Source organism: Narcine bancroftii, chromosome 1 (genome assembly GCF_036971445.1).
Source record: "Narcine bancroftii isolate sNarBan1 chromosome 1, sNarBan1.hap1, whole genome shotgun sequence".
Taxonomy (NCBI): domain Eukaryota; kingdom Metazoa; phylum Chordata; class Chondrichthyes; order Torpediniformes; family Narcinidae; genus Narcine; species Narcine bancroftii.
The window spans coordinates 439,046,341-439,068,240 of NC_091469.1; the positions used below are offsets into that span (position 1 = coordinate 439,046,341).

The 21,900-nt window shown below is 44.1% G+C and overlaps 1 protein-coding gene across 5 annotated transcripts in view; it reads left to right on the plus strand.

Annotated features, from left to right (window-relative positions):
* Nucleotides 1-21,900, plus strand: part of cdk14 (cyclin dependent kinase 14) — a 776,693-nt gene that overhangs the window by 323,186 nt on the left and 431,607 nt on the right. For all 5 annotated transcript variants that reach the window (XR_011350130.1, XM_069914351.1, XM_069914354.1 and 2 more), the window contains one exon: nucleotides 16,228-16,290. Coding sequence is in view for 4 of the 5 variants with exons in the window: in XM_069914351.1 (XP_069770452.1) it covers nucleotides 16,228-16,290 (63 nt within the window). In the remaining variant the exon portion in view is untranslated. The remainder of the gene's footprint in view (nucleotides 1-16,227; nucleotides 16,291-21,900) is intronic.

Below are 21,900 nucleotides of genomic sequence, written 5' to 3' on the forward strand. Positions count from 1 at the left end.
TAAAGGATGAGCCCTGGTTGCTATCAATGTAGCTGGGATACCTGAACAGAGTGAAAATGGAGTCTCTTCTTTGGCTTGGCTTCGCGGACGAAGATTTATGGAGGGGGTAAAAAGTCCACGTCAGCTGCAGGCTCGTTTGTGGCTGACAAGTCCGATGCGGGACAGGCAGACACGGTTGCAGCGGTTGCAGGGGAAAATTGGTTGGTTGGGGTTGGGTGTTGGGTTTTTCCTCCTTTGCCTTTTGTCAGAAAATGGAGTCTAGGGCCTTCATAACTGACGAGGTGGATGGGTCTGGGCATAGAATGGCGAATGGGAAGCAGGAATTCTTGTCAATGACAGAAAGGTGTTCCCCTTTGTGGAGGGGAGAGTTCCCTTAAAATCGACATGGAGCCATTCAAAGGGCCTGGATGACTTGATCAGGTATACCTTTGTGGGGCATTAGAAGTGTGGTTTACACACCAAGCAGACCTGCAAGACCTATTCATTTCCCTGACATCTTCCATGGAGTAGGGCAAATTGCGCCTCTTGACATAATGAGCCATGTGGGTGATCCCTGGATGGCAGAGCTCATTATGCATAGAGTGCAGTTGGCTGGTATGTGTGCTGAGGCACAGCTTCCTCTGGATAAGGCATCTGGAGGGTCATTAAGGGTTCCTGGCAGCAATGTTATAATTGTAGGTGGAGCACTCGATCCTCCACCTAGCAATTTTTCTGCTCTTGACATTATTGAATATTGAATGCGACCAAACGCTGGCCAGTGAGGAGCATAAATCTTCTACCAGACATGTAGTGTCTCCACTGCCTCATGGCTTCTACAATGACTTGAGCCTCCTTTTCCACCGATGGGTTCTGAAGCTCATGGCTTTGTAACATCCATGATGGAAAAAAAATGCAACCTGCCTGCCTGGTTGTGGGTAGCGGCCAGAGCTAAGTCCGAAACATCGCTTTCCACTCAGAAAGGTACATTCTTGTCCACCACGTGCACGGCGGCTTTCACAATGTGGTTCCAGAGATAGTTAAAAGTCATTTGGTCTTCAGCCGAGAGGGGGAAATTGGTGGCTTTTAAGAGAGAGTGAACCTTATCAGCATATTGAGGGATCCACTGGGCGTAATGTGAGGGAAAAACCCCAGGCATTTCCTCAAAGCCTTTGTGGTCCTGTGAATGGGGATCTCTAACAGGGGGCTCTATCAGGATTGAGACCAATGATGCCATTTTCCACCACATGGCCAAGGATAACCAGCCGTTTAGTCCTGAACACGCACTTGTCAGAGTTATAAGTGAGGTTCAGGGCTTATGCCATGTGGAAATAACTCTGGAGGTTGGCGTCATGGTCTTCCAAGTTGTGGCCAAGCAGGGTGAAAACTAATCCAAAAGAGTTCTACAAATATGTTAATGGTAAGAGGAAAGCTAGAGACAAAATTGGTCCCTTAGAAAATCAGAGTGGAAAACTGTGTGTGGAGCCTAGAGAAATGGGGGAGATATTGAACAGTTTCTTTTCTTCGGTATTCACTAAGGAGAAGGATATTGGGAGATGTGGGATAAAAAAAGCAAATTGGGTAAATATGGGGAATATAGAGATTACAAAAGGTGTAGTTTTAAGGCTTTTGAAGAATATAAAGGTGGATAAGTCTCCGGGACCAGACGGGATCTTCCCCAGGACATTGAGAGAAGTGAAGGAGGAAATAGCAGAGGCACTGGCGGTAATTTTCCAAATGTCATTAGATATGGGGATAGTGCTGGAGGATTGGCGCATTGCGCATGTGGTTCCGTTATTTAAAAAGGGTTCAAGGAGGAAGCCTGGCAACTATCGGCCTGTAAGTTTGACGTCTGTGGTAGGTAAATTAATGGAGAAAATTCTTAGAGATAGTACTTATAAACATCTGGATAGACAGGGTCTGATCAGGAGCACTCAACATGGATTTGTGGGAGGAAGGTCATGTTTGACCAATCTGATTGAATTTTTTGAAGAGGTGACTAGGAATGTGGATGAGGGTAGCGCAGTGGATGTTGTCTATATGGACTTCAGTAAGGCCTTCGATAAGGTACCACATGGAAGGTTAGTTAGGAATGTGCAGTCTTTAGGTATAAATTTTAAGATAGTCAAATGGATTGAACATTGGCTGAATGGGAGAGGCCAGAGAGTGGTAGTGGATAATTGTCTGTCAGGTTGGAGGCCGGTGACCAGTGGTGTGCCTCAAGGATCTGTATTGGGCCCATTGTTGTTCGTTATATACATTAATGATCTAGATGATGGAGTGGTGAATTGGATTAGTAAATATGCAGACGATACTAAGATAGGTGGAATAGTGGATAATGAAGAAGGTTTTCAAGGATTGCAGAGGGATTTGGGCTGCTTAGAAAAGTGGGCTGAAAAATGGCAGATGGAATTTAATGCTGATAAGTGTGAGGTGCTTCATTTTGGTAAGAAGAATCAGAATAGGACATATGTGGTAAATGGGAGAGCATTGAGGAATACAGAAGAGCAGAAAGATTTAGGAGTAACGGTACATCGTTCCCTGAAGGTAGAAACTCACGTGAATAGGGTGGTGAAAAAGGCTTTTAGTATGCTGGCCTTTATCAATCATTGCATGGAATATAGGAGTTGGAAGGTGATGTTGAGATTGTATAAGACGTTGGTGCGGCCTAATTTGGAGTTCTGTGTGCAGTTCTGGTCGCCTAATTATAGGAAGGATATAAACAGAGTGGAGAGAGTGCAGAGAAGGTTTACCAGAATGTTGCCTGGGTTTAAGCATCTGGAGTATGGGGAGAGATTGGACAGATTGGGTCTTTATTCTTTGGAGCGTAGAAGGTTGAGAGGGGATTTGATAGAAGTATTTAAGATTATGAAAGGGATAGACAGAATGGATGTGGATAGACTATTTCCGTTAAGAGGAGGAAAGATTAAAACAAGAGGACATGAGTTAAGAATTAAGGGGCAGAGGTTTAGAGGTAACATGAGGGGGAACTTCTTTACTCAGAGAGTGGTAGCTGTGTGGAATCATCTTCCGGGAGAAATAGTGGCGGCGGAGTCAATTGTATTATTTAAGAAAAGGTTGGACAGATATATGGATGAGAAGAAGATGGAGGGTTATGGGCATTGTGCAGGGAGGTGGGACTAGAAAGGGGTGTTTGGTTCGGTGCAGACTAGAAGGGCCTAATGGCCTGTTTCCGTGCTGTAATTGTTATGTTATGTTATGTTATGGTGATGTTATCAAGGTAGGGGAACGTAGCCTTTAACCCATACCCGTCCACCATTCTGTCCATATGCCTCTGGAAGATCGAAACCCCATCAGTAATACCGAAAGGGACCCTCTGGAATTGATGGAGACAACCATTAGCCTCAAATGCCATGTATGGATGGTCCTTGGAACAGATTAGCAGCTGGTGATAGGCATCTTTCAGGTCCATGGTTGAATAGACCTTGTACTGCACAATATCATTCACCATGTCTGAAATTTCAGGGAGGGAGTATGTGTCAAGGAGTGTGCACGATTAATAGTTTGGCTATAGTCAATTACTATTCTGGACTTGTTTTCTCCTCTTACCACTACCACTTGTCCTCTCCACGGGCTGGTGCTAGGTTCGATGATGCCTTCATTCAGCAGACGTTGAGTCTCCGACTTTATAAACTCTAGGTCTGCTGCATTGTACCTCCTGCTCTTAGTAGCAATGGGCTTGCAGTCTGGGGACAGATTTGGGAAGAGAGGAGGGGGGGTTGATTTTCAGTGTGGAGAAGCTGCATGTGGATTTTGATTTTGGGGGCCCTCCGTTCTGAACCGTAACAGCAGGGAGGCGACCAGAATACTCCAAGGTCACGCTTTTAAGGTGACACAGGAAATCCAGAACGAACAGTAACAGCAGCAGACCACACAATTCATCAAGAATATAATAGTGAAATTTATGGAACATCCCACCACCACCCCCCCCCACCCCCAAAACAACAGATGTACTATACAATGTTGTTGAACACGTAGAATGTGAATGAGACGTGAGAAATATGTATTTCACAGTCTGTGAGTCTATGAAGCTTTCAGTAGAGCCTGTGTCGGTTAGGTATTTAGTGGAATTTAGTTTATCTTCACAGATACTATAGAGTTATTGAGCTGGTGAAATCTGTCCTCATCTATGACCGTCGAGTTTAGGTCCCCAGAGACTTCATGCTCCTCACTCAAGTGGCCCCCACCGTCCTGGGTTGCCCTGCATGAGTAAGATGATGTTGACCTTGTGGCATAGCAAGATGGCTGTCCTCCAACAATGATGGCACCGGGTTTGAATTCTGGTTGCTGCAAGAGGGCTGCCAAGCTTTTTTGTGCTGTTTCCTCATCACCACCCTCTGTCGGCGTGTCACACAGCAGGAGGGTTTGGGTGAATTCGGAGCAGATGGCTTGGGGCTGAAATCAGATCCAGGAGAGGTGCAGGCCATGGACTTCCCTGGGCTTCCCCTCTCACGGCAAACCCTCATTCAATTCCTTTCTTGGCACAGCTGGAACACACTTAATCTTTTGCTGGGCAATGAGTTTGGGGATGCTGGCTCTTCCCGCAGAAAAAGCACACCCTGGCATGGGAAATGGCAGACGTTAGGGCAGGCGTAGTGGGAGCAGCTGGTTCTTCGAAGGGCTCAGCTGGGTGGGCAAGTTCACTGGCTTCAAGGTCAGCATTCTTGAACTTGGCCTGTTCCAGCTATTTGGCCAGCTCCACATGGCTAGCCAGGTCATTGTTACCTGACTCGAGTAGTTGCTGCCTCATGTACCTCGAGTGGACTCCTGTGACTAGTGTCCTGGATCTATTCTTCTTCATGGATGCGGCTCGTAGCTGCTTCGTATCTGCACTTCTTGGCAAGCATCAACAGAACCAACAGGTAGTCATTGATGGTCTCTTCTGGCCGCTGGTGATGTAGAGTGAGTTGGTGTCTTGCTAGGACCTAGTTCTGCAACTTCAAGTACCTAGCCTTCAACGCCTTGATAGCAGCGTCATACATAGAGCAGTCCCTGATGACTGCATACCATTCTGTTCCTGCGCTCGAAATGAGTGCGGACCTCCAGAGTTCATCTGTGTGGAAGACGTCTCTAGTCTCAGGTAGGCCTGGAAGCAGTGTAGCCAGTATGTGAACTCCTCAGCTGCGTTGGGGATAGAGGGTCTACCAGTTGTATATCTGGCTTGAGCAGCACTTTCGTCATTAGGGAATAAGCTAATAAAATTATAGCATGAATAAAAGCTCTCACAACTGGAGGGAGAACAAACACTGTTATTATCTTATAACTAAGGGTAGGGTCTCACAGTATCTTCAGAAGTTTTCTGGGTTTAGGCAGGAAACCAGGATTATATGTGAGCAGATGGGGGTGGAGCTGAGTGGTGAGGCCAGCCATCAGCACAGGGGGTGGAGGACAGGCCAACAGGCAAAAGACCATAAATGGACAAGGAAAGGAGGACAGGAGAGGAAAGATGAAAATTGATTGGGATGGGGGGGTTGCGTGGATTGTGAATGAGGAGATGAAGTGAGAGCGTGGTGGGAAGGGGTGAGAGCATGGTGGAGAGGAGAAGAGGGAAGTGGGGTGGAAAGAGCTGGAGGAGAAGTGGAGGGGCGAAGGAGTAGCTGGGGATGTAGGGAGACATGGATAGAGGAAGAGACCAGAACCAAAGAAGTTGATGTTAATGCCATTTTGTTGAAGGGTGCCCAAATGGTGTTGTTCCTCCAGTTTGTGGGTGGTTTCAGTCTGGCTGTGCATGAGACCATGGACAGATATGACAGCATGGGAATGGGGCAGGGAATTGAAATGGATGGCCACTGTGAGATCTCTGTTATTGTGGCAGATACAGCGAAGGTAATGAAGCGATCTCCCAGTCTGCGTCCAGTCTCCAATGTAGGTGAGGCCACAATAGGAGCACCAGATGCAGTAGCTGACCCTTGCAGCTTCGCGAGTGAAGCTTTGCGCTTTTGTTTTCTCTACTATTTATCTCTTCAGTGCTGCCTCTTGACCTTCTCAATTATCCAATCAGTTTCATTTTTGGATCCCAAGTATTTTGCCATTCTGTTGTCAGTGCCATTCTATGTCATGACCTTAATTGGAAACTTGACATAGTTACATTTTCATGCCAGTTCATGAGGAGTCGAGATAACACAAATGGTGTCCTGTGGAGATTTCTGCTGCATTGAATGCTTCCATTCTTGTGCACTGAACCTCAGCCAGGCAGCATTTTTAGTGTGCCCATGTCACTGTACAAGTGAAAGAAAACTAGAAATCGGAGCTAAAATTATGAAATCAGTTTGCAGTGTGTGTGCCTGAAATTGATGTTTGGTGTAACTTTTGAATAATGCACAATGCCTTCCATTATTTTTTCATGAGTTAGGTGATTTGTGTTGTTTTAATCACCTTTTCAATGTTGTTTCACAATTTCACAATTGCTGTATTGACTTCCTTTTGTGCAAAACTTTGTACATGTGATATGGTGAAAAACTTGGCAAATGAGCTTATCCTATGGTTAAATGACATGTCTCAGACTGGTCCTGACAAAGAAGAATGACCTCTCTAGCATGCTCCTAAGTTAGGAATTGCCTATGAAATTGTAGCCAAGTACAAGTTATTCCATCAGGAGATATTTTGGCAGGAAAAATGCAGACAGAAAAAGGATTTGAATTCCAATTTATTATTTTAATCAGCTTTAGTCAAATCTCCATGTTCAAGAGCTAGCTACTTAAATTGAATGGAATGTTATATCTAAAATGGTCATATAATTGAAGATACGATCACATTTTGCTCTTAAAAGGCTTACAATATCCCAGCTGCTGTGGTGAACCTTTTGGAGCAGTCTGTTAACAAGGGTGGCAAAGAAAATGCAAGAGTGACTAGAACTGATGGGGCATGAATGACGTGTGCATTTTAATGGAAGGAAATCTGAAGCAGAGTAAAATCTGCAACATTTTCTGTTTTCATTGAGACTGTCGCTAGCTGGCAGCTCTGTGGCCAGAGGCCAAATAGCACTTTGTTTTTTTTTTGGGAAAGCATTTCACGATACTGGTTTTCATGATGAAATGCGGTGGGAAGGTCCTCAAGCCCACTGGGAAGCTGCAGGCTCTTCGCTCATCTGAGCTCCATAATGACAAATAACCAGAACTGTGGACAACCAACTTCAAATTATTTTACAGAAATGCGGATGATAGTGATTCCGATATGATTATCACGAAGATGTAATTGAATGTGTACATTCCATGATTTTTGTGGTGGTCTTCTCAGAAAATGTTTTTACAGGTTAAAGTTTGGGGCAGCATGGTTAGTCTAGTGGTAGGCACAATGCTGTTATGGTGCTAGTAACTGGGGTTTGAATCTGGGGCTCTCTGTTAAGAAGTTTGTGCATTTTCCCCATGCCTGTGTGGGTTTTCTCTGGTTGCTCCCGCTTCCTCCCACTGTTCGACAAGTACCAGGGTTGCAAGTCAATTGGGTGTAATAAGGCAGCATGGACTCATGAGCTGAAAGAGCCTGTTACCATGTATGTATGTCTAAACTTTTTTTAGGTGAAGTAAATCGGAGACCATCTTCCTGGGTGAAAGTCAAATTGGAACACAAAAAGAGTGGTATTTTCTAAAGTGATTCTGAAGGATGGGTTTGTTGTTTTCTGTGAAATACTGTAATTCTTTTGGTTCTATAACAGCAAAACAATTTACCTACATATTTGGCATCTTGGTCATTTCTCATTCCATTTAATCTAACAGTTAAATAGTACTCTTTTTGAATCGGCTTATGCCTGTTGAGTGTTGTGATTTTAAAAAAATATATATATTTTGAGAAAAATCTTGAGGTACAGTGATTGAATTTAGAGCCTACCCACCTCTCTTAAAGTTAAAATGAATGTGCTGTGTATTGGATTTGAGTCAATGCTATAAAAATGTCCTGGTGGACAAAATGGAATGCTGCAGATATACTATGATAGCATTATATTCGCTACTGGGTCAGACATTTTATCTTCAAACTGAGAATGGAAGTACCTCCTGAGAATTCAACTAATCCCGCCGCACTTCATCCTCTACTTGAATCTGGGGCTTCTGCAGCCCTGACTGATTGCTTACTTTGAAGAGTCTGTTGTGTGAGGGAGGCTGCTTTGATGCATCTTCCTGTGACTTGCCAACTCAACATCTTGAAAGTAAACCTTGGGTGGTGGAGAAGACATTTGCCTTGGTTCCTGGAGAAGATATGAGAGTTGACCTCAATCTATTCAATTGCCTGTGAGGCAATTGAAGCTAAAGTGTGACTACTCTAAATATATGATGTAATTAAGGCAGATAGGAATCGCTGGTGTCCCTCTGGAAAGGATAGTTAACATTCTTGTACTTTCTTCTGAATGACTGCTGTTCTCTGATTTGGGGGATTGGGATACCTACTCGCTTGCCCCATGAGGAGCCTCCTGACCTCTGAAATTTCTTCTCATCTCAGTTTTAAATGGCCAACACCTTTTTTGAAATGGGAGTTTGTGTTCTCCTTAGGACTGCATTTCCTCTATGTACTCTGGTTTCATCCCATGTTCCAAGGATGCACAGGTTGGGAGGTTAATTGGCCACTGTGAAATTGCCGCAAGTGTTTCACTGAGTGGTAGAATCTGATGGGAGGTGCGATTAATGTTGGGGGGAAAACAAAAAAGTGGAATTGATGTAAAATTGATGGGTGATGATCAGCATGGACTCCTAGACTGAAGGGCCTGTTGCTATTCAATAATCTCTCCATGGCATCTTGAGGACTTATTGGCTTTCAGTCCCATTTTTTACTAATCGTAATTAATTGCAACTCATTATTTGTAGATTGTGATGTGGTCTTGGTTTGATCATAAAACGTGACTGGAATGATTTCTCAAATTGTAACTAGATATTAAGGAAAGTTAGGAATACCATTCAAAGTGCAATAAAGAATGCTGTAGCCATGAATGATTCTGATAATTGAAATTTGAGTGATCGTGAATAAAGTCCAAAAATGTTTCCTTTTGAAAATTAATATTTGTCAACATGCTAGATCTCACATTTTCATTCACAGTACCATAATGTTTAAAATGACAAACAATGTAATTGGGGTGAAACCAGAAGGGCATGTGATAGAACACCTGAAAAAGTACGGTTAACTTGAAAAGGATGAGGAACAGTAAAGGAAATTGGGACAAGGGGGAAAAAGCTCTAATGAGGTTGAACATCAGTTATGGCCTTAAATTATACATTTATAATATTTTAAGTTACCTGGGTCTTGCACATTGAATGCAAATACTTAATAGTTCATGGAATAACAATGTAATAATATCTCTGGATAGTGTATTCATAATACGTCATCTGCGATGTCCGCAGAGCAAGGCAAACCAAGTGGTTCTCTAACGTGCTCTGGGAAAATGGTCAAATGCTCACTTGCCATAACCATTTATACTTTAATCAAACACATTCTTGTGCAGAAATCCTGTGCCTAGTTTTTCGATGAGGAAACATATGGTGAACAGTGGCAGTGCAGATCTGGGGAATTACAGGACTGAAAAGAAGCAGCTGCAGTTGAGAAATCTGACATCCTGCTTTCCTTTTGAGACCTGCTTAGCAGCTCTGCTTTTCAGTGAAGGTTATTGGAACATTACCCCTCCATAAATCTTCGTCCGCGAAGCCAAGCCAAAGATTGGAACACAATGAATTTTCTGGACTACCTCTGGCTTTTGATGTTAATGGAAGAAAATCCTTTTTTTTATATTGATGTTGGTATGAAAGCTAGGTTTATCCTACTTGATGAATGTATTCAGAAAACCATGAGGTTGTAATTTGGAGAGGTCAGTGCTTACTAATTTGAATCCATCTGAAAATCAATATACCTAGTACTTGGAGTCAATTTTTCCCTAACCTGGTGGAAAGATGTGAGGTAGAGGTCAACGCACCCTTATGATGTGAACATATCAAAGTGTTCAAAGATTTTCTTTGGGAGAAGATGCAGAAAGTGGTAGCATCTCTTGTATAACTGTTTCATTTCGGAGATGGTTTTTTTCTTAATAGTGCTATTTGTATTGAGTTTGGCAGGTTGTGTAAGAGAATGGGCATTTTGCCCAAGTAGCAGTGTCCGCCTTCTCACTGCAACACCTATTGGTTGGTAAAAGAACTTCTGTCTTTTCTTCCTCTCTTGGAATCCAATTCATCACATCAATTTTGTGAGCAAACTCCCTGATATCAGTCCTAAATTTAGCTATTAATGTTTTGGGGAGTCTGTTCTTTTGTTCTTGTGGTTTAATTTAAAATAATTTGACAGATTTACCTCTATCATTTACACTTGCCTAAGATAATCTCAGATGCCTTTTTTTTTAGTTTAAAGCTTTTTTTTTCTCCAAACTTGATCTTGAGAACTGGGAACCTCTATGATTTTTTTTTGGTCTCAATAATGAAAAAAATAATCACACTTGTATTTATTACCTGTGAGGAAACGAGCAGGATAATTTAGAACAAATGATCAAAAGATTGTGACACAGTAGTGGTATTAACTGATAAACTTCATAACCTTTAAAAGGCATGTCTGTTCTATGCTTAAGAAAATGAAATGAAATAATTACAGTTCACTGACAAATTCTTAATCCATTTACTAAAATCCCAATGTATTTGTATGTTTTAAAAAGTACAATAGAATTTTTTTGTTTTTCCATAAATGTTGCAGTTTAGGAAACAAATTGCATATAATGAGCTCTTTCATATCAACTATTGACATGTAATTACAGAAGTAATAGACCTCACTAATTGGGTATTAATATATTTTAATAGTTCTTCATAATGACATGTATATGAAATCATTAAATGGTAAAATACTCTATGCTGAGAGATTTACATTGTTAATTTTAAGAAATGTTTCAACTTTAAATGGCGTCACAAATGCCATTATATTAGACCTACAGGAATCTGTGTTTGGGAGACACCAAACACTACAGCACAGGCCATTTGGCTCTTCTAGTCTGTGCTAACCATCATCTCTCTAGTCCCGCTGACCTGCTCCCATACCATAACCCTCCAGTCCTTTCACATTCATGTACTTTATTCTACTTTTAAAACACGTGATTGAGCCCACATTCACCACATTAGATTGCAGCTCATTCCACACTCCCACCACCATTTCTCATAATCTTGTAAACCTTGATCAAATCTCTACTTAATCTTCTATGGTCCAAGGAATAAAGTCCCGACCTATTTAATCTTTACCTGTAACTCAACTCCTGAAGACCTGGCAACATTCTAGTAAATCTTTTCTGCATTCTTTCAATCTTATTGATATCTTTCCTGTAGTTAGATGCCCAGAACTGCACACAATATTCCAAATTTGGCCTTACCGATGTCTTAAACAACTTCAATATAACATTCCAACTCCTATACTCAATACTTTAACTTAAAAAGGCTAAGATACCAAAAGCTTTCTTTACAACCCTGTCCACATCCCATCTTCAGGGAACAATGTGTCTAGATCCCTCTGTTCCTCTGCACTCCTCCGAGCCTTATCATTTACCTTGGTTTGCCCTTCCAAAATGCATCACCTCACATTTGAATGCATTAAACTCAATCTGCCACTTTCTGGCCCATTCTCCTATTAGATCCCTCTATGAGCTTTGATAACCTTCCTCGCTGACCACAATTTCCTTTAAGTTTTGATTATCTAATATTGAAACCATTGTCAAAGATTCAGTTGAATTATTTGATTTGTAGAAGATTTTCCGACCATTTTAGAAATAAAAACACTGAAAATCAAAAATAAAACTGCAGTTGGTAGAAATCTAAAATTAAAAATTGAGAACATTTCAAATACTCAGCAGATCGGTCAGTCTGTATTGAATGAGAAACCAGGTCAGTGACAAAAGTATTTAGGTACTTTTAAGTTACAGAGAAGGTAGAAGGGAGATGGACAGGGCAGAGTGAATATCTTTAGTGTACAAGACCAGGGTGACTGAGGTGAATCTGCAGTTTAGGTAGCTGTCTGGTTGGTAGAACAACAAGGGTAGTTCAGGAAAGAGAAAGAACAAACTCACAAATTGTACAAACTCTGAAATAAAGGTCTGAGTTATTGCTAAGACCTAAAAACAAAAGAAGAATAATGGAAATGCCTAGCAAATTGGGCAACATCAGTTGAAAGAGGAAAAAAAAAACTGGATTAATACTGTGGATGGTAGTACAACCCAACGAAACAGCGTTCTCCGTTCCTCAGTGCAAAAACATGCAAAGCACATCCAGTCTTAAAACACACGATACACTTGCAGTACATATGTAGATATACTTAAAAAAAAAAATATTGCTTAATAAATAGTAGTGTCTCAGAGAGTTTGTTCATTTCAGTCATTCAGCATTCTCACTGCCTGTGGGAAGAAGCTGTTTCTCAGCCTGGGGGTGGTTCTGGCTCTGATACTCCTGCATCTCCTTCCCGACTGGAGAAGCTGAAAGATGCCATGTGCAGGATGGAAGGGATCGTCATTGATTTTGTGAGCCCTCTTCAAACAATGATAGAATATGGTAAAGGCGGTTGGGGGGGTGGGGGAGGGGGGCGGTGTGAGAGACACCAGTGTTTTTCTCTGTTGCCCTAATGGTCCTGTGGGTTTGCCTTTGAAAGATCCTCTACAGAAACCATAATACACTCTGGCCAGGACGTTCTCGATAGAGCTCCTGTAGAAAGTTGACAGGATGGTGGCCAGTATCCTTGCCCACCTCCGTCTTCTCAAAAAGTGCAGTCACTGTTGCCCTTTCCTGGCAAGTGAGGTGGTGTATGACTAGGATAGATCACTGCTTAAGTACACACTGAGGAACTTGGTGCACTCTGGTCTCCACTACTGAGCTTTTAATGTGCAGTGGAGGGTGGCTGTCCCTCCTCCCCCTGAAGTTAAGAATCATCCCCTTTTTTTTGCCCACATTGGGACTTTGGTTCTCATTCTTGCACCATATCATTAGATTTTCCACCTCCTCTGAAGTGCAACTCATGGCTGCTGATGAGGCCAACTACTGTTGTGTCTTCTGCAAACTTGATGACTGTTGGAGCTGGATCTGAAGTTGCATTCGTGGGTCAGTGGCATGAACAGGAGCAGGCCGAACATGCAGCCCTGAGGTGTTCAAGTGCTTATCATGATGGTGTTCGATATTCTGCTACTGAACCGGATATTGGGGAGTTGTAACAGGATAATAGAATTAAGTAAAATCATCGTATTGTATTCAGGAATATTGAGACTAGAATTTAACCTACAGAACCTTAAAAATTTCAGTACAAGTTAAATAAGTTGCCTAACCCTGTTAGTTCAAGTGTAAAATACAAGAGCAATAAATTTAAGTTAAAAGTAATATTATGTAGGGCACAGCTTGAGTACTTCATATGACTCTTGTTAGATTACAGGGAAAATGCATTCACATTTGATGGCATGTAGGAAATTTATGAGAATGCTGCCATCGTTGGATAATTATTGCAAAAAGGATACACTGGCATTATTTGATAGTGACGAGATTGAAGGATAACTTGATTGCAATGTTTGAAATTATGAATGACCCAAATGGATTAAAGAGGAAGGTCAATTATTCTTAATTGAGCCATTAAAAAACCACGACCTTAGATTTAACCAAATTGTTGGTAGGATTAGAGGAAAGACAAGGAAATAGATTTTCATTCAGAGGGTGGTGAAAGCCTGGAACTCTCTCCCAGAAAGGATGCTTGAGGCAGAAATGCCTGGTAAATGTATACAGTACTTCATGTAAGCATCTGCGGGGCGATGAACCTGATGTTGGAAGGTGGGATTGAGTTGGAGAATTTTTTCTTTGCATCTAGCACAGACATGATGGACCAAGTAACAGCTTCACTTATTATGTCTTTTTTAATAAAGCAATTGAAATTCTAAAACTGAAAGCATGCTCAGAAATGTTTGAATATTTATATTATAGATATTGATGCCTTTGGATTTTTAAACTATTATTTTACTCCTTGAAGAAATTCTAATCAAAATTGTGGACCAGTAATGATTTCACCTATAAATGTCTATTATTATAAGTGGAGGGAATTGACATGCAGAAGCGCACTATTTGTCATGCTCTGCACTTTGACGGGGAGTTATGTTGGTGCATCCTTTTGAAATAACAAGAACTTCATATATTTTCAAAATAGTCTGACAGATACAAACCTGAATTTGTTGTACCCTATTGAATGAGCAGTAATTGGGATTTTGATCAATATCCTTACTCCATAACTATATATTTTTTTAAAAACTGCCAATAAATCAGATTCTGACTTAAATTTGGACATGAAACAAGTCATTCTCAAGATAAATCAGAGTGATCTGCAAAATCTAGATCATGGGTCATTGCATTGATTCCAGAATATTTCCTGTCATTAAAACATGCATAAATATTGCAAGTTGTTAGATGTGGTAATTTGAAATACTCTACTGGGATTAAAACTCAACATTTTTTGATTTTTAACTAGTATAAATAGAATGAGAGAACTGGGTGCATTATTGCATTGAAACATTTATTTTCCACCTGAATGCACAAAAAAAGATTTTGGCTACTATTTCCCTGCTTTTCAATTCCCAGTTTCTTCTAATGTTGTTCTGACATTCTTTAAAATCATGTATCCCAATGAGCAATGAAGCATGCCATTTAAAACTATGCATTCCAAATATTTATACATAAAACCATGGAACATTACAGCACAGGAAAACAGTCCTTTTGGCCCTTCAGTCTGTGCCAAACAATTATTCTCCCTCGACCCACTGAAATGTACCCATAATCACTCTATCCCCCTCTTATCCCTGAACCTATCCATCATAATACTGTAAACCTCTATCAAATATCCCCTCATTCTTTTGCGCTCCAGGGAATAAAGTCTCACAATTGCAAGGGTTTATCCCCAGCATTTGGTCTGTTCTTCCTTTAACAGGAAATGCCTGCAATACAATTGCCCATTTCACATTTGCCTAATCTCAATGCCGGCGTTTGCAGATGCCGGGGATTGTACTAGGAGTCAAGGCCGGCAATCCCCTGTGTGAGATGACATCATCTGATGCCGGAGTTGAGCAGATTTTGCTTTCACACTTGTAACTTTAAAGGTCGATTAACGTTCAATTCCTAGAATCACTGGCAAGTGTGAAAGGGGCTTTAGAAAATATTCCTGAATATGTGACAAACTCCAAGCCATCCAACTGTTTTACAGTATGGGAGTCCCAGTCAATATGTGGAAAGTTAAAATCACCTACTTTGGCAACATTGTTACTTGCAGTTTTTTTTTCCCAATTACATACAACATGGAATCTAGAATTCTTGCTGCCCATTGGGTGGTCTATAATACAAACCCATGGGTATGGTCAGACCTTTCCTGTTTCTCAGCTCCACCCATATAGCTTCAGTATAAAGCCCTCTTGTCTGTCCTGTCTGAGCACAGCTGTAATATTTTCCCTGATGAGCAATGTCACTCCTCCCTCTTTCATCTCCCTCATTGAGACAATGGAATCCCAGAGCAGTGAAAAGCCGGTCCGGCCCCTCCTGCAACTAAGTTTCACAATAATGGCCACAAATTCATAATTCCACGTGCCAATCCACACTCTTAGCTTATTTGCCTTTCCGACAAAGCTCCTTGCATTGAAATAGATGCACCTGTTCCTTTTCCCTCTTCTGACTCGCCCAGCTACTCTCCTCTACCTGCGAGGTGCAATTGCTTCCTTGTTAACCCCTGTCCTCAGCATCCTGAATGATCCAGTGTTCATGTTGCTCCAGTTTCCTAACACTATTTATAAGGAGGTGCAGTTGCATGCATTCCTCACAAATGATGTCATCGGTGGGTGGGTATACCATTGGTCTCTCTAACAATCCACGTTCTGCAAGAGGAGCAGGTCTCTGTCCTGGCTGCCACTCCTACTGTCTGTGAAATGGGGGGGAAATCCTGTGCCTCCTTGCTTGATTCTTTTGTTCCTCGACAGTTGTCTCTACCTTACCACAACTCCTGCACTACCACCTCAGCCTCTGCTCACTAAAGCATGATCAGTGAAGCCTGCTTTCAAAATCTTGAGATAAATTAATTTTGTAGCAAATGATGTTAGAATGGTTGGCTCATGCTGGAAGACTGTTACATTTTGATAAATGTTATGTATTCAACTGAGACAAAGATGTTCAAAATTAGTCAAATAATTTCTCCAAAAAGCATGTAACCAAAGCCAAAACTGTTTAAGTTGATAAATAGCTGATGCATGTTAAATAATTGTCTTTTTTTTAATTTTCATTGATCCAGCATACAGATTTGTGTCAGTACATGGATAAACATCCAGGAGGGTTGCTTCCAGACAATGTGAAGGTAAGAAACATAGACATTTTAAAGGCCAAGGACCAGCATCAACCTTGAGTTAAACATTTTCTGTTTTGTTTTTTTGCTGGGATGTGGCTCCATATACGTTGATCCAGGATCTTGTTCAGCTGGACTTTATTGATTTGGCAGTGACTATTGGTAGCTGCTTCGTATGGAGTGCACCCTAGCTCAATATGTCTAGAATCAAAGTCCACGTGCAGTTGGAACAGGTTTTTTTCTTCTTGCAGTATATTGAGATCTGTTGAGTTTGCTCACAATTTAAGTTGGATCTATTAAATTGGTATAAACTAGAGTTTTAAATGGGACTTGAAGTTATTTGCCAAACATTGTTTTGATTTCAATTACTCAGTTTTATTTCAGGTTTGTTCAGGTTTGGGCAAAGATTCTAAAGCGCTATGAAACTTGGAAGAATTAAAACTGAGCAAGTGCTCTTTTATTGCATTGTCAGCAACTTTTTTCATCTCTGCTGTTGATTTAAGAGAGAGCTGTTAACAGGCTGTCTTATATTTATTTTCATTATAATCGACTGGATTATTTCACATTTCACCAAGTTCCAGTACTATGTCTGTTCCGGAACAGTTTGCAAGAGCTGTGGATTCTGTTGGAGAATAGGTTTTTGATTGTATATTTGAAATGCCTTCACTGTATTCAATGGTTAAGAAAGAGAAAGTACTGGATCTGGTTTTAAAAAGTTTGGGTAGACAAGTCCCCAGGTTATTACAGGAAATAAGAGGAGATGTTGCTGGGACGATGGCAATGATCTTTGTGACTCCTGGCCACAGGGGAAGTGCCAGAGGATTAGAGAATAGCATATCTCGCCCTCTTGTTTAAGAGGGAGAACCTTGGAAATTATTGACCAGTGAGTCTTGTATGTGTTTTGCAAACTAAATTTAAATTTTAAATGTAGGCATGCAGCACTATAGGCCATTCCGGCCCACGAGTCCAAACCGCACAAATACCCCAATCAACTTACGATCCTGGTATGTTGTCAAGGGAGAGAGGAAACCGGACAAGGTGAGGATGCACAAACTCCTTACAGACAGTGCTGGATTTAAATTGGGTCTCCTGGTTGGAGAGGATTCTTATGGACAGGAATTACCAACATTTAGAGAAACCTTGTCCTCTTGGGCCAGTCAGCATGCCTTTTTGAGGGGAAATTTGTGTTTTTCAACGAGGTCACAAAAGAAATTCATCAGGGTCGAGCAGTGGATGTGGTGTATATGCATTTTAGTAAAATGTTTGATGAGGTTCCCCCTGCACCCCCCCCCCCCCACCCAAACCCCCAGGTAGGTTCATTCAGAAAGTCATGAGCTATAGGATTTATGGATCCCTGGCTTCATGAACTTTGAATTGACTTGCCTGCTGAAGACAGACGGTAGTCGTAGATGGAATGTATTCTGCCTAGAGGGCAGGACTAGTGGCATTCCACAGGAATCTATTGAGATTCTCGGTCTAAGTTATTTTTAAAAAAAATAAATGACCTGGATGAAGAAGTGGAGGCATAAGTCAGTAAGTTTGTATAAGACATGAAAGTTGGAGGTATTGCGGATAGTCTAGAAGGTTTTCCTAAGTTACAAAAGGATATAGATAGGATGCAGATTTGGGAGGAGAAGTGGCAGGTGGAATTGAATCCCGATAAGTGTGAAGTGATGCACTTTGAAAGGATGAACTTGAAGACAGAGTATATGGTTAATGGCAGGATTCTTAACAGTTTAGAGGAGCAGGGGGATCTTGGGGGTCAAGTCGACTCATCCTTCAAGGTTGCTATACAAGTTGATTTGTTGGTTCAGAAGACATATGGTGTGTTGGGATTCATTTGTCGGGGATTGCGTCCAGGAGCCATGAGGTAGTATTGGAGCTCTATAAAACTCTGGAGTGTTGCATTCAAATCTAGTTGCCTCATTACAGGAAGGATATTGGAGCATTAGAGAGGGTGCAGCGCAAATTTATCAAGATGTCGCATGGATAGGGGACCATGTCTTACAAAACAAGAATGACAGAACTAGAGGCTTTTCTCTGGAGCAACAAAGGATGAAACGTAATTTAATAGAGGTATTCAAGATTAAGCGAGACATGGAGTGGACAACCAGTACCTTTTTTGACAACAAACAACATGTTTAAGGGGAGTTGTCAGAAGTATTATTTTTGTACAGAGTGCTGGTCGTCTGGAGTGCATTGCTGGTGGTGGTGGTGGAGACTGGTACAATAGTATACTGTGTTTTTTTAAATTTTGTAATGCTAATTTTTAAACATAATTTCAAGCATAACCTGCTCTTCTTTGTATTGAAAACATTTTGTGTTTACATTTTTGTCGAGTGTTGACTTTATTTTTGGTTAAAACTGCTTGTTTTAATAAATGAAATGTGCTGTAAAAAATCAAAACTTACCTGTTCATTTCCTATTTATTCCTCCTGAAATTTGATTTTTTTTTTAAAAAAAGTACTGCCTGAGAATCTGGAAAATCCAAAATTCCGGACTAACCCAACCCTCAAAGAGTTTGATTTTAGGATTTTTACTGCATGTCCTCGCTTCTATCCAGTGTTTATAGTCATTAATTCTTGTCAATTGAAATGAATAGTCTCTAATCTCGTGAGGAAGATGAGATAAACCATCCTCATAGAAATTTTGCCGATGGAAATTTCCAGAAACCATGATGTTGTCTTTTGCACTCAGGTTTTGGATTCCATTATTGTTGAGCAAGTTCATCTAGCCTCTATATCCCAGTGAAGAAAATTCCAATAACCCAGATCCCTTGGTACTTTAGTAGTGCTGGTCTTGCAGATTTTTGGATGACTGATGTTGCTCCTCTTAATACCGAAACATATAAACTTCACTTTTTTATTCATGTAACATGGTAGTATGGTACATCTTCCAATGGGCCCAGAGAATATAAAGAATATGGCAAATATGGAAGCACTCTTGGATCTGGCTTCAAACCAGTCCCCTGGTGCGAGGCTGTGCAATATCTGCCCAGTCTTAACCCCAAGCTTTGGCCACACACAGAGCTTGCACTCAGGACCCCGGGTCATATTCTTGATTACTAATTGAGCAAAATGCTAAACCATTGTGATTTACAAACAATCAAATGCTGTGTATCGGACATTTAAAGAATAGCTACTTAATTGCTACCACAACTGAAAGCTGGAATTGGCAGGCCTGTAAAGATTTTGTCTTCTTGATCTTTTGATTGCTGATGGGTATTTGATTCATTTTGTGTACAGCTCTGTATAGGAGATGTGGCCTGTTCACCAGTTACACCTGATATAAATACACAATGCTGGAGAAACTCAGCAGTCCAAACAGTACCCTTTATATACCAAAGATAAAATAAAAACACACAATCAACATTTTTTGGGCTTGAGCCCTTCATCAAGGTATGGAACAATGTCAATAGGTATCCGTCTAAAGGTCTAAGGGGAGGAGATGTGGTCGTAAAGGCCAGAGGTTATAGGTGGGAAGAACAGCAAGCAAGGGGTGGAGGGATGGCTAGGTGAATACAGAGGGAAGGGGGTGGAGCGCTGACGGAGGGAAGGGGGTGGAGCGCTGACGGAGGGAAGGGGGTGGAGCGCTGACGGAGGGAAGGGGGTGGAGCGCTGACGGAGGGAAGGGGGTGGAGCGCTGACGGAGGGAAGGGGGTGGAGCGCTGACGGAGGGAAGGGGGTGGAGCGCTGACGGAGGGAAGGGGGTGGAGCGCTGACGGAGGGAAGGGGGTGGAGCGCTGACGGAGGGAAGGGGGTGGAGCGCTGACGGAGGGAAGGGGGTGGAGCGCTGACGGAGGGAAGGGGGTGGAGCGCTGACGGAGGGAAGGGGGTGGAGCGCTGACGGAGGGAAGGGGGTGGAGCGCTGACGGAGGGAAGGGGGTGGAGCGCTGACGGAGGGAAGGGGGTGGAGCGCTGACGGAGGGAAGGGGGTGGAGCGCTGACGGAGGGAAGGGGGTGGAGCGCTGACGGAGGGAAGGGGGTGGAGCGCTGACGGAGGGAAGGGGGTGGAGCGCTGACGGAGGGAAGGGGGTGGAGCGCTGACGGAGGGAAGGGGGTGGAGCGCTGACGGAGGGAAGGGGGTGGAGCGCTGACGGAGGGAAGGGGGTGGAGCGCTGACGGAGGGAAGGGGGTGGAGCGCTGACGGAGGGAAGGGGGTGGAGCGCTGACGGAGGGAAGGGGGTGGAGCGCTGACGGAGGGAAGGGGGTGGAGCGCTGACGGAGGGAAGGGGGTGGAGCGCTGACGGAGGGAAGGGGGTGGAGCGCTGACGGAGGGAAGGGGGTGGAGCGCTGACGGAGGGAAGGGGGTGGAGCGCTGACGGAGGGAAGGGGGTGGAGCGCTGACGGAGGGAAGGGGGTGGAGCGCTGACGGAGGGAAGGGGGTGGAGCGCTGACGGAGGGAAGGGGGTGGAGCGCTGACGGAGGGAAGGGGGTGGAGCGCTGACGGAGGGAAGGGGGTGGAGCGCTGACGGAGGGAAGGGGGTGGAGCGCTGACGGAGGGAAGGGGGTGGAGCGCTGACGGAGGGAAGGGGGTGGAGCGCTGACGGAGGGAAGGGGGTGGAGCGCTGACGGAGGGAAGGGGGTGGAGCGCTGACGGAGGGAAGGGGGTGGAGCGCTGACGGAGGGAAGGGGGTGGAGCGCTGACGGAGGGAAGGGGGTGGAGCGCTGACGGAGGGAAGGGGGTGGAGCGCTGACGGAGGGAAGGGGGTGGAGCGCTGACGGAGGGAAGGGGGTGGAGCGCTGACGGAGGGAAGGGGGTGGAGCGCTGACGGAGGGAAGGGGGTGGAGCGCTGACGGAGGGAAGGGGGTGGAGCGCTGACGGAGGGAAGGGGGTGGAGCGCTGACGGAGGGAAGGGGGTGGAGCGCTGACGGAGGGAAGGGGGTGGAGCGCTGACGGAGGGAAGGGGGTGGAGCGCTGACGGAGGGAAGGGGGTGGAGCGCTGACGGAGGGAAGGGGGTGGAGCGCTGACGGAGGGAAGGGGGTGGAGCGCTGACGGAGGGAAGGGGGTGGAGCGCTGACGGAGGGAAGGGGGTGGAGCGCTGACGGAGGGAAGGGGGTGGAGCGCTGACGGAGGGAAGGGGGTGGAGCGCTGACGGAGGGAAGGGGGTGGAGCGCTGACGGAGGGAAGGGGGTGGAGCGCTGACGGAGGGAAGGGGGTGGAGCGCTGACGGAGGGAAGGGGGTGGAGCGCTGACGGAGGGAAGGGGGTGGAGCGCTGACGGAGGGAAGGGGGTGGAGCGCTGACGGAGGGAAGGGGGTGGAGCGCTGACGGAGGGAAGGGGGTGGAGCGCTGACGGAGGGAAGGGGGTGGAGCGCTGACGGAGGGAAGGGGGTGGAGCGCTGACGGAGGGAAGGGGGTGGAGCGCTGACGGAGGGAAGGGGGTGGAGCGCTGACGGAGGGAAGGGGGTGGAGCGCTGACGGAGGGAAGGGGGTGGAGCGCTGACGGAGGGAAGGGGGTGGAGCGCTGACGGAGGGAAGGGGGTGGAGCGCTGACGGAGGGAAGGGGGTGGAGCGCTGACGGAGGGAAGGGGGTGGAGCGCTGACGGAGGGAAGGGGGTGGAGCGCTGACGGAGGGAAGGGGGTGGAGCGCTGACGGAGGGAAGGGGGTGGAGCGCTGAC